This window comes from Podarcis liolepis (genome assembly GCF_965112155.1).
Source record: "Podarcis liolepis genome assembly, chromosome: Z".
In the NCBI taxonomy this organism is placed as follows: domain Eukaryota; kingdom Metazoa; phylum Chordata; class Lepidosauria; order Squamata; family Lacertidae; genus Podarcis; species Podarcis liolepis.
Window position 1 is genome coordinate 50,625,028 of NC_139570.1, and position 12,500 is coordinate 50,637,527.

General features: G+C 47.7%; 1 protein-coding gene across 1 annotated transcript in view; it reads left to right on the top strand.

Moving 5' to 3' along the window:
- ADGRD2 (adhesion G protein-coupled receptor D2) overlaps positions 1-12,500 on the top strand; it is a 62,396-nt gene that overhangs the window by 5,437 nt on the left and 44,459 nt on the right. Inside the window, exons 6-11 of the mRNA XM_083484518.1 lie at positions 7-289; positions 1,405-1,503; positions 2,978-3,063; positions 5,037-5,318; positions 7,492-7,603; positions 11,807-11,986. Coding sequence (XP_083340644.1) covers positions 7-289; positions 1,405-1,503; positions 2,978-3,063; positions 5,037-5,318; positions 7,492-7,603; positions 11,807-11,986 — 1,042 coding nt within the window. The remainder of the gene's footprint in view (positions 1-6; positions 290-1,404; positions 1,504-2,977; positions 3,064-5,036; positions 5,319-7,491; positions 7,604-11,806; positions 11,987-12,500) is intronic.

A 12,500-nucleotide genomic window follows, 5' to 3' on the forward strand; every position in this document is an offset into this window, starting at 1 on the left:
GAGAAGGCCTCAGCCACAGGGCTTTCAGCCTCCCATGCCGTGGATGGCCACGGGACGTTCATTATCGGGCAAGACCAGGACTCCCTGGGTGGGGCCTTCAAGGAGAAAGAGTCCTTCAGCGGGAACCTCACTGGTTTACATGTTTGGCGGAGGGTCCTCAGCAGGGAGCAGATGGAGAAAGTCCGCTCCTGCATCCCTATTCAAGAGAGCCTCGTGTTTGCCTGGAGCAGCGACATCCTCGAGGTGGAAGCCAGCATCCAGCAGGCCACAGTGCAGCTCACCTGCCCAGGTAAAGCGCTCTTGGGTTGTGACTGCACCAGCCGTCAGAATCTGGTCTGTGATGAGCTGGTTGATTTGCATGTCCCTCTTTTTAGTTGGTGTGGCTGGTTATTTGCCTATATTGGATGGGGGCAGGAGAGAAATCTGCCCCAGGACAAGGGTGGGGATCCCTGTGGCCTGCAGACCGTGGCCAGTGATGATGGGAGTTGTACTCCCAACTGGAGGGCCACCGGTTCTCCTTCCTGGTTTAGGAGGCATCTTGGGCTGGAAGAGCTTTGAACTCTCTTGGGTCTCCAGTTCTCACCACTGGCTTGTTGAGATAGGTAGGTAGATACCTGCCCCGGGGTCTTCTTTCTCCAAAGGTTGAAGATGTTCATGGCAATCAGGTTGTGTGACTCAGCTACCTGCAAGTACACAAATGGCAGAGTGTATTTCGAATAAACTGTGTGGAGCAGGAGCAGATGGCGGGGAGGGGCGATGGCTGCGACTGGACCTCCTGACAACTCAACGCCACTTACCTGGAGGCCGTGGGGGAGGGGTGGGGCGGCAGGGAGATGGGGCAAACGCATCAACAGGAGAGCTGGGTGGAAGTAAGATGCTTTATAAGGTCCTAGTGGCAGTGAGTGCCTGCTGCTGCCTGGGAGTTTTTAGGAAATAAAAAAATTGCAATTTTAAAACTAAAAATAGCGTGATTTGTGATTTTGGACCCATGACACCAAAATTGGGTAAACTCATGCCACAGTCGCGTTTTGGTCTGACGTCTTGATTCAAAGCGACACCTAGAATCCAAGACGTTGGCAGAGCCTGCCAACTCCGCCCTCAGGAAACCGAATTTGGTGACGATGCTTCAAGGGGCATCCCAACCTATAGAAAACAAACAAACAAACAAACAAACAATTTCCCAAAACATCTAGTAGACGGAGAGTGTTGTTCTTGTTCTAGCCCAATGGTTGCCATTAATTTGATTTTGAATTGATTTTAGAATGAATTGATTTCAGAATGCTGTGTTACTTTCATTGTTGTTAGCCGCTCTGAGCCCGGCTTCGGCTGGGGAGGGCGGGATATAAATAAAATATTATTATTATTATTATTATTATTATTATTATTATTATTATCCTCTCCCAGGGCCTGTGGAGGAATGCCCAATGTTTCAGGTCGTCCAGGGAAGCCTCGCTTATGCTCCTTGCCTGCAGCTGCTACCTTTTGTCTGCCATTACAAAAAAGGTATGGCGGTTCTGACTGTCCTTATCTCCAGGCTCAAAGTGTGGCCCACGGTCCCCGTTCCTTTCTGCCAGCAATTGGTGGACCAGAGGGAGGTGGGTGGAGCAGCAGGTGTGACTCTTACCTTGGTCAGTATGGTCCCATCTGCACAGTGCATTAAAAGCACTCCCCGCCCCCGAAATAAGACTAATGGGAACTGTAGTCCACTGAGAGTTCTGAGTTAAGAGCCCCCTGTTCCTCTCGAAAAGCTACAATCACCAGAGTGGTTCACCCCCTCTTCCCGTTAATTAAAACACAAGCCACTTTTTATTAATGGGAATGTTTATTTGATCATGATAATGGAATATTTATTTATTTAAATGCTCATATTCCTCATGCCAAAGTGCCACAAGGCTGGGAGCCAGGGAGCAGATTCCATTTCCCCCGGAAGAGAGTTCCAAGGTTTTGGAGCCAGCACTGGGAAGGCCCTGTCATGCCTTGTTCAGCAAGGAAACTGCGCCTCTGAAGCATGTCTTCATCACTGGGTTGGTTTCCAGGGGAGAAGGGGTCCTTTTGGTATCTCCAGCTGTTGGATCAGCCTGGATTTGTGGTCAGACTGGGGCCTTGAGAGACACCGGTTCACCTCCCCCCTTGACCACAAAGTGCTCTGGGTGACATTGGGCCAGTTGCTCTCTTTTGACCTTGTCTACCTTGCAAGGCTGTGGAAAGAATTATTATTATTATTATTATTATTATTATTATTATTATTATTATTATTATTATTTATATGCTATCCTGCGTATGAAGATCACAGGGCAGTTTACAACATGAAAATACAACATGAAAACACAAATTACATAGCATAATAGCAAAACAACAACACCACTCCCCCACTATCAAACTTAAAAGGCCGTAGATGGCTAAATCAGCCAAAGCCCTAGTGGAATAGGAATGTTTTTGCCTGGCTCCATGAAATGGGCAAGGTACTAACTTTGTAAACCACCTTCCACAACCTGTCAGGAGTTCAGCCTACACTCGAGTAGGACCCTGGCAGAGACACGTGCCCGACTGGCATGTTCCCTCCCTCCTGGCCGATCGTTCGGGAGCTTCAAAAGCTTTCTTCTGCCCGAACATCACAGTGACCGATGCCAACAGCCACCAGCACACTTAGGGATCCGCAGAGTTTGCACAACTTGCGTGACAGACCTCAGCAGCTCAGTATTTTGGCTAATCTACTTTATTTACATATAAACACACACGGAGCACTGCAACATGGCTCCCTCTCTCTCTAGCATCAGACAGCAAAGAGAAAAAGGAAAAAGGACAATAGTCCCACTTCACAGAACACAGTAACACAAACATCCTGCCTCCGTCACTTCCCACTCTGTGGAGTCAAAACATACACTGTCATGTGAAAGACAACAATCCCATGACTGCAACCGCGGAGCAGGAATTCTAACACAACCTTCCATTTGCATGTCTGTTGTTTCCCCCTCAGATCTTTATTTGCAGTTGAAGAAAACACAGTCGAAACCTGTCCCACAGCTCATAGCTCAGGTTAATGCGCGAGCGAATGCGACAGTGGTGAGTAAAGCATTGGCCTCATCCCAGACTCCTGAGGGCTTCCACCTGTGGCCCAGCGTCACTGTGTTGCTGGCCAGGCCTCGTGGGCCCTGGAGCCTTTTCTCAGGGCCCCCAAGTGTTTCCTGGGTGAGTCGGTGGGGAAGTTGATTTCTGGGAGAATTTGGGTTGGACCTGAAGATCCATGGAGTCCCTTCCAGCGTCACAGTTCTGTTATTTCTGTAAGAAGCTACCAGACCCCTGAGCCATCTTGCTGAGCGCTGATGGAGGCTCTTCAGAATGATTTCTTTGTGTGTGTGTGTGTGTGTAAGTTTTTTTTAAAAAAACATATCATTTTCAACACTAATTAAACATACTTTTACATCTTATACAATTTTTTTTACTTCCATCAATCACGTCTGAAAATTTTCCAATCTATTCACTTAATATACATGTCTTACTTTCACTATTACCTTTAAATCTCATAACTAATATCTCTGTTCTTTCTCTGCAATATTTCATCTATTTCTCCTTACAAAACTAGTGTAATTTGCTGATTACAGTTGCTCTTCAAATAGTTTGTATATTTCTTCCAATCTTCTGTAAATCTCTGGTCCCGCAGGTTTCGAATCCTTCCTGTCATTTTGTCTAATTCTGCGTAGTCCATTAATTTCGCCTGCCGTTCTTCTTTCGTCGGAATTTCTTCTTCTTGCTTCCATTTCTGGGCTAACAATACTCTTGCCGCTGTTGTTGCATATAAGAACAATTTAACATCTTGTCTATTAATATCCTCACCTATAATACCAAGTAAAGATGCTTCTGGCTTTTTTAAGAATGCATATTTCAACATCTTTTTCATCTCATTATATATCATTTCCCCGAAGTTTTTTACTTCCTTACATTCCCACCTTCAGGATGATTTCTGGCAGGGGCCATTCGTAGCTCTACCTGGAGATGCCGGTGGGGGGTGGGGGGTTGAATCTGGAACCTTCCTCACACAAAGCCGGGGCTCTTCCACTGAGCCACAGCTCTGGGAACACGTGAGATGTATCTAGCCTTGTCTCAGGAGACCCACGGTGGGCAAAGCTTCTTAAGGTCTGGTTGTGGGGTACAGGCAGCTATTGGCACATCTTCTCATCTCACCTCTCCACATTGCCCCTCTTTCCTCCCACCCTACCCCACCCCTTGGATTTGTGGCTTCCCTAAAGTGACTTCAGTTTGTGCGCTGCTCCCAACCCAGAATCCCCAAATAACAGATTTTGGAAGCATGGCTACTAAAAAATACTTCAAATACGGCTTTGTGCAGACAGGGCCGTCTTACCCATAGGCACTAGGGCTGCAGGGCACCTGGGCTCTCAGGGGCGCCAGGCTGAGAGTCCAGGGCCCGAGAGTTGAGTCTGGGGAAGAGTCTGTCCATCGGTCGGAGTGACGCGATGGGCTCTTCTGCTGCAGGCGGCTCTGTGCCGTGAGTGTGGGGGCGACTGAGCCAGCAAGACGCTGAGGTGGCTGTCCAGCTCTGCCTTCCTGTGTGCCTGGGACTGGGCAACCTGGGGGGGCAGACGCCAGGCGGATCTTTGCACCCCGGCGCCACATATGCTTAAGACAGACCCTGTGTGCAAATCACACACATCTTGGTGGATTTTTCCAAAAGGGGAGGCACACACAAACCCTTTCACCCACCCTGCCCCCATTCACCGTATTTTTTGCTCTATAAGACGCACCAGACCACAAGACGCACCTAGTTTTTCCAGGAGGAAAACAAGAAAAAAAATATTCTGAATCTCAGAAGCCAGAACAGCAAGAGGGATCGCTGCGCAGTGAAAGCAGCAATCCCTCTTGCTGTTCTGGCTTCTGGGATAGCTGCGCAGCCTGCATTCGCTCCATAAGACGCACACACATTTACTTTTTAGGAGGGAAAAAGTGAGTCTTAGAGAGCAAAAAATATGGTAGTCCCCCTTCTCTAACCTGCGGGGGGGGGGTCTTGTTTCTGGCTACAGATTCCCGAGAGTGTCTTCCAGGCAGAAGCCAGAGGTGTGGACATTTCAGTAGCCGCTGGTTACCTAGGGGTGGTGGAGACAGTCCTGACGGACACTGAGCCTCCCTCTCTGGAGCCAGCTGCTCTTCTGGGCATCTTGCAACTGCTGAAGGAGGTCTCAGACATGGATGCCAACGAGCCAGAGGAACTGGCAACGCTGGAGCAGCTGGGGCAGCACTACGTGGCAATTGCCGGGGCAATCCTGGAGGAGCAGAACGCTGAGGAGTGGTCCGAAATAAAGCCGGTAAAATCATGGCTTCCTAGAAGTAAGGGGGGCGGGTCTGGTGAGCCCCAACGTTTGAGGCAGGAAATCCAGAAAGCTGAAGCAGCCCTGATAGTCCACCATCCCTTTCCGTCCTTGAGAGTACGTGGTCAGACCAGGACCCATGGGAGACCCTAGGGCCATGAAGATGACAGAGGTGACCTTGGAAGACAATGCGGGCCTCTTAGTAATGTTGATGGCATTTGACCATTGCATGTGGAGAGTGTATTAACTTATAGTCTCTGCTTGTGGTTTGGGAGCTGCACAGCCAGGGGAAAAACAATGCTGTCCAGGGTTGTAAAGACTGCGGAGAGAATAACTGGGTGCACTCTTCCCACCTTGGATCAAATCTACGCTTCCAAGTGTCAGAAGAAAGCTGCAGAGATAGCGCAGGATAGTGCACACCCCGGAAATGATCTCTTTCAGCTTCTGCCTTCTGGAAGAAGGTCCAGGGTTATAAAGACCAGGACTAGCCGCCTGAGAAACAGTTTCTACCCAGATGCGATTTTGGTTTAAAACGCATTATAAGGAGTCTCTACAGGAGTATATTGTATTTTAAAATGGGGTTTCAGAGTTTTTAGGGGTTTTTGAATGTCTTATGTAGATTTTTCAGTTTCATTGTTCTGTATGGGACAATGACAATAAATATATTGTATCGTATCGATGTCCCACTGACGTCACAGGGCGGTTGTTGGGGTGTTAAATATGGAGGGGTATCTGGAGCTCCTTGGGGGGTTTTTTGGCGGGCGGGGGGAGGTGGGACAGAAACACAATAAACAAACAAACACTAGATGGTTGTCCGGCCTCTGCTGGAAGATTTTCAGGAAGGTAGAAATATATAAGGAAATAAATATCCCTGGGTACACACCCTAATTAAATGAGTTGCATCACACCTACGCTCACAGCAGTTAGGCTTCTGGGCAGAATTTTACGCAACTGAATATGTACTTTATTACAGGATTTACTACATTATTCCACAACATCCATTTCAATGCAAAGGAAACGCAATTCAGTTTGGAAGGGCAGTTCATAGAATCAAAGGACTGCAGTTGGAAGGGATTCCTCAGGGTCATCTAGTCCAACCCCCTGCAGTGCAGGAATCCCAATTGGTTCCATATCATTGGCAGGCTGAACACAACAAAGGCGAATACCAATCATGTTCATTGATTTCTGCTCCAGACATGGGGCAAATAAGCAAACTCTGCTTCCGTTTCCATCAGGATTATCTGACGCCTCATACCACCTCCCTCTGTGTGACTGACTCCATTCTTAAATCCTCCCTGCTATCAAGAAGCTTCCCTAATCTTTGACCGAAATCTACCCTCCAGTAGCTTAAGCAGCAGAGAAGTCATAGGATCATAGAACTGTCGTACAGTTGGAAGGGACCCCAGGGGCCATTTCATTCCAACCCTCTGCAATGCATTAAGCAGCCTTTGCTCTCTTCAATGGGGCAGCCCCTCAGAGACTGGAAAAGTGCAATAATAATAATAATACTAATAATAAGAATAAGAATAAGAATAAGAATAAGAATAAGAATAAGGCAGCCCTGTTCAGGGAAGTTTTGAATGTGAGACATTTTAATGTATTTTTAATCTTTGTTGGAAGCCACCCAGAGTGGCTGGGGTGACCCAGCCACATGGGCGGTGTACTAATAATAATAATAATAATAATAATAATAATAATACTTTATTTGCTTCCAACAAAATATTAAAATACAGTAATGCATCAAACATTCAAAGTTTCCCTAAACAGGGCTGCCTTCAGATGTCTTCTAAAAGTCTGGTCGTTGTTCTCTTTGACATCTGATGGGAGGGCATTCCACAGGGCGGGTGCCAATACCGAGAAGGCCCTCTGCCTGGTGCCCTGTAACTTGACTTCTTGCAGTGAGGGAACCGCCAGAAGGCCCTTGGCGCTGGACCTCAGTGTCCGGGCTGAACGATGGAGGTGGAGACGCTCCTTCAGGTCTACTGGGCCAAGGCTGTTTAGGGCTTTAAAGGTCAGCAGCAACACTTTGAATTGTGCTCAGAAATGTCCTGGGAGCCAGTGTAGGTCTTGAGTTCCCTGCGGGGGAGAGCCAGGGAAGCCCATGGGCAAAGCTGGTTGATGATGATGATGATGATGATAAGGTTTGGGCCGCTGCTCCTGTGCTTCTCAGATCCTTGATGGACCCATGACAGTTGTGGAAAACATGGACAAGATGGTTTCCAGCCTCCATCAGCTCCTGAGTGCAGAGAGGCCCAAAGTCACCATCCAGAGTAAGAACGTTGGTGAGTAGCAGCAAGGCTCTGGGGTGCAGCGGGAGGAAGAGCCTGGGGAATTGTCAAAGCAAATTTGATGCCAGAAATTCAGTAGGAAAGGAATTGAAAATAAAACTGCAAATATCCTAATGCTGTTACACAAATCTGTGGTGCATCCCCCACAGTACTGTGTAGAGTAAAGGTAAAGGTAAAAGGTAAAGGGACCCGTGACCATTAGGTCCAGTCATGGCCGACTCTGGGGTTGCGGCGCTCATCTAGCTTTACTGGCTGAGGGAGCCGGCATATAGCTTCCGGGTCATGTGGCCAGCATGACTAAGCCACTTCTGGCGAACCAGAGCAGCACACGGAAACGCCATTTACCTTCCCGCCAGAGCGGTACCTATTTATCTACTTGCACTTTGACATGCTTTTGAACTGCTAGGTTGGCAGGAGCAGGGACCGAGCAACGGGAGCTCACCCCATCATTACGGGGTTTCGAACCGCCAACCTTCTGATCGGCAAGTCCTAGGCTCTGTGGTTGAACCCACAGCGCCACCTGCGTCCCTACTGTGTAGAGTACTCACCTCAAAAAGGATACTGCAGGGCTGGAAAAGGTTCAGAAAATGCAACCAAAATGATCTGGGGGATGGAGGGACTCCCCTATGAATGAAGGCTTGCAGAATTTGGGGCTTTTTAGCTTTGCAAATGTGGAAATTGTGGATAGTAGGAGAGGATAGATTGATTAAATATTGTCCTCCCTCCCTCACACTAATGAGTCAGAAGCACAGTCCCCAGTATATAGCAGAAAGCTACCGTATTTTTTGCACCATAACACTCACTTTTTTCCTCCTAGAAAGTAAGGGGAAATGTCTGTGCGTTTTATGGAGGGAATGCCTACGGGTGGCATGCCTACGGATTTTCCTCCTCTAAAAACTACATGCATGTTATGGTCGGGTGCGTGTTATAGAGCGAAAAATATGGTAGTTGGTAGATTCATTTGCATCTCTTTACATAAGCAAACCAGGGTTTGATCCTGGTAAATTCCCCTTTTATCCCTCTTAAAAAGAATAAAGACACTACAGTCTTCTTTAAAAGTAATGATAGGAAGTTTACTTACATTCAGTTCACAGTAGGTTCCCTGAAGGCAGGCTTTTAGCTTGGAGTTACAGAAAAGAATGTGGAGATTTGAGCCCATGTGCTGCTGGCTGAGAGCCAGCAAAGAGCAAAATACATCAAGAGAACAACATCAAGAGAAAATGGTCAAGAGAGAGAGATGGTTGTGTGATCCTTTTACAGGGTCTGCCAGGGTCACGCCCACCTACCTGGTCACACGCAGGGGGAGGATGCTCCAGACCAGGTGGGGCAGGAAGTCCTCCTGGCTGGAGTAGCACCCCCCCTATGTGTGTCCACTCTGGGCAAACAGGAAGTGTTGTACTTGACTGCTTGTGTTAAATTCCACAGAGAACTAGTGAGTAACAGATGACACTATTAAAATATATAAAATGTGCATCCCATGGAGAAAGTGGGCAGATAAATCCCATTTTCTCCCTCTCTCGTGGCACCCAAACATGGGATATCCAATGAAGCCTAAAGTTGGAAGAGTCAGGCAAAAGAAAGTCCTTCTTCACACACCACATAGTTAAACTGCGGAACTCACTGACACAGGGGGCAGTGGTGTCCACCAACTGGGATGGCTTCTGAAGACCAGAATTGCAGGAGGAAAGAGTTGCTCTCATGCTTGGATCCTGCTTCTGGGTTTCCCTCTGGGCATTTGGTCAATCCCTGTCAGAAGTGGACAGAGGAGCCTTTGGCTTCATCCAGCAGCCTCTTAATATGCTCTTATGTCTGAATGAGTTTGCAGCCAGCCTTGTGTCCAGTGCCAGGTTTACATATAAGCTAAACAAGCTATAGCTTAGGGCCCCACTCTCTTGGGGGCCCCAAAAAAATTAAAGGGGAAAAAACACCTGGGTGTACATTTCCAAAATTTGAGATAAAAAACAAATAAAATAAAACCTACATACAGTTAGAGCTTAATAATTATTTCACTATTAATATACTTCTTCATAATTGTATTTCACTATTAATATACTTTTTATTAATTGTATTTCAATTCAACCATTACTTTGATAAAATGCATATTTTGTTATGTGCAAATGGCTTGAGATACCTATTAGGTCCATATATTACCATATAGCATATATTCAACATAAAAAAGCAGCGACCATTTGTTGTTGACAAAGGACAGCTGGACATATCAAGGGCCCCATTACCTTCAGGAGCTGAGGGCCTCATCAAACCTAAAACTCACATGAAGGCATGTAAGCCACATTTCCCTATTGCTTCGGGAGTGAGGAAGCTTTTTCAGCCCGGGGGCCAACATTCCTTCTGGTTAGCCTTCTGAGGGCCACATGTCAGAAGCGTAGGTGGAGCAGCTACTGTAAATAATTGCCTTTGTGCGGTAGGTTAGTTCCTACACACACTCTCACACACACTGCTCTGGTGCTCGGATCCTGCTCGAGGGTTCCCCACCGGGGCATCTGATGGGCCGCTGTGGGAACAGGGCTAGATGGACCATTGGCCAGGGGGTGCCAACTTGAATTAAATATTGTGGGGCGCCAGGTAAGCCCCACCTTGCATAACTGATCACATGACGCAGTGCACACGCACCATTTGAATGGGAATGTCCATCCACTTTGTGGAGGCCTGGCCCCTCAAATATTTTATTGTGGGGGCCGAAACCCCCATGGCCCCTAGGAGTAGGCCCCTGTGCCTTTGGCCTGACCCAGCAGCCAAAGAACAGCTCTTCTCAGCCTCTTCTCAAGAAGGCTGTGATTCCTTAAGCCTCAGGATTTCAGGCTACTGTAACAGGCCATTTTCAGCCTGCAGGTTAGAGCTGGGTGACAGCAATGATCTGCAGCCACAAATGGCCTCCTATTTAACACCCTCTTAAGTGTTTTAGACTACAAGTCCCATCAGCTCCAGCCAGCATGGTCAATGGGAGTTGTAGTCCCACAACGTTTTGAAGATCAGCCAGGATGGTGACGTTTGACGCAGGTGCCACAAGAGGACGCCATGTGGAAGAGGAGATACTGAGTTCTTTGGTTTTGCAATTTATCTTGAGCTATGATAAGAAAATGACACTGATTGCAGATAAAAAAATGCACAGATTATACTCAAGGGCAAAGCGCATAACTTACTTATCTTCACAAAAAGAGGAAAGTTTTTCCTCCGCAAGCGAGCATTTTTCTGAGGCTAAGTCACAGCAGGAACATATTTTCGCCCCAATTACTTATAAAGTGGATGGGGGGGGGTGTCAGTGGGAAGAAGAGATCTTGAGTACAAAGCAAGGCTACTTTGCTAGGGCAGACCGACCAAGTGAAATATTGAGCAGAATTCTGTCCCCCCACTGTTAGACTAACAATGCAACAATTGGAAAAAACTTATGTCATCTAGTATAACTTAATTTCTAAATTTGTTATGGGGTTAAGCGTTATTGGGCCCGCACATGTAGACGCTCTTTCCCTGCTCATAGATGTGCAGAGATGTTTTTAAGTGAGAAAAGAGTGGCGCTCTTGTGTGGGGAAGGGGTTGTATTCAGGAGAGACTTCCACCTCCCCTTCCTTGCCGCAACTGCTGCCAGCTGAGTCTGACTTGACGGTTAGATATATGCTCTTTAAAAGGTAAAGGACTATTAGGTCCAGTCGTGGCCGACTCTGGGGTTGCAGCGCTCATCTTGCTTTACTGGCCAAGGGAGCCAGCATACAGCTTCCGGGTCATGTGGCCAGCATGACTAAGCCGCTTCTGGCGAACCAGAGCAGTGCATGGAAACGCCGTTTACCTTCCTGCCAGAGCGGTACCTATGTATCTACTTGCACTTTTTGGTGTGCTTTCAAACTGCTAGGTTGGCAGGAGCAGGGACCGAGCAACGGGAGCTCACCCCGTCATTGCGGGGATTCGAACCACCAACCAAGTCCTAGGCTCTGTGGTTTAACCCATAGCGCTACCCGCGCCCCTAATATATGCTCTTAGGCTCCACTTTTTCTGGGTCCAAATGCCCGAGGAATTCCTTTGAGGGGAAATGGCTTCCACATCAGTTTTCCTATCCCACTCTCTTCTCCTGCATTTCCACCCGTGATCTTTCCTTTCTCATGAGCTTTGAAGGTGAGCCTCTCCAACGGTCTTTTAAATGGGTGGTCTGTTTGGCTGCTGAGCAGGTCAGACCTTTCCTTGCAGGTAGCCCAGTATCTTCCAAGATGACCCTACCCTTGACCCTTTGCTCCCCAGGAGTAGAAGTGCGACATGTGTCTCTCGACCGAGCCACAGCTGATGGCGCTGCGTACATGATGCTGAACCAAGGCGGTCCAGACCAGATCGAAGTCCCAAGGGAAGAGGTGGAGAGGCTGAGAGTGAGAGGTGGAGAGGGGATTTACTTATTTTTAACGTATTGCCTTCTGATGCCACTTTTCTTGATTCTGCCCCTGGGAGGGAGGTGAAGCTGAGAGGCATGACTGGCCCCCAAGGTCACCTGGGGAGCTTCAGGGCTGAGCGGGAATTCGAACCCTCGTTTCTCCCAGGTCCTGCTCCAACACTCTGACCCCTGCACCCAACGGCGGCAACTTAAGGCCCATGGGCCAGAAGTGGCCCACAAAGGCCGTTTAACCGGCCCCCAAACCACCCCCAAACCAGCCGATGTTGTAAATTACTATGTTAATGTTAAAATGAAAAGAAAGAAAGATGAAAATTGACTAAGTAAATTTTATGTGAAAATAGTTTTGGAAAACCGCTACAATGGAACCACTACAATATGGAAACTCAGCTAGGGGGATTCAAGGAAGTCATTCAACAATCTTAACAAAAGTGGAATTATTGTATGTTTGTTTGCGCATGCCCAGACGCCGGAAATCGCTTCTGCGCATGTCCGCAGTGC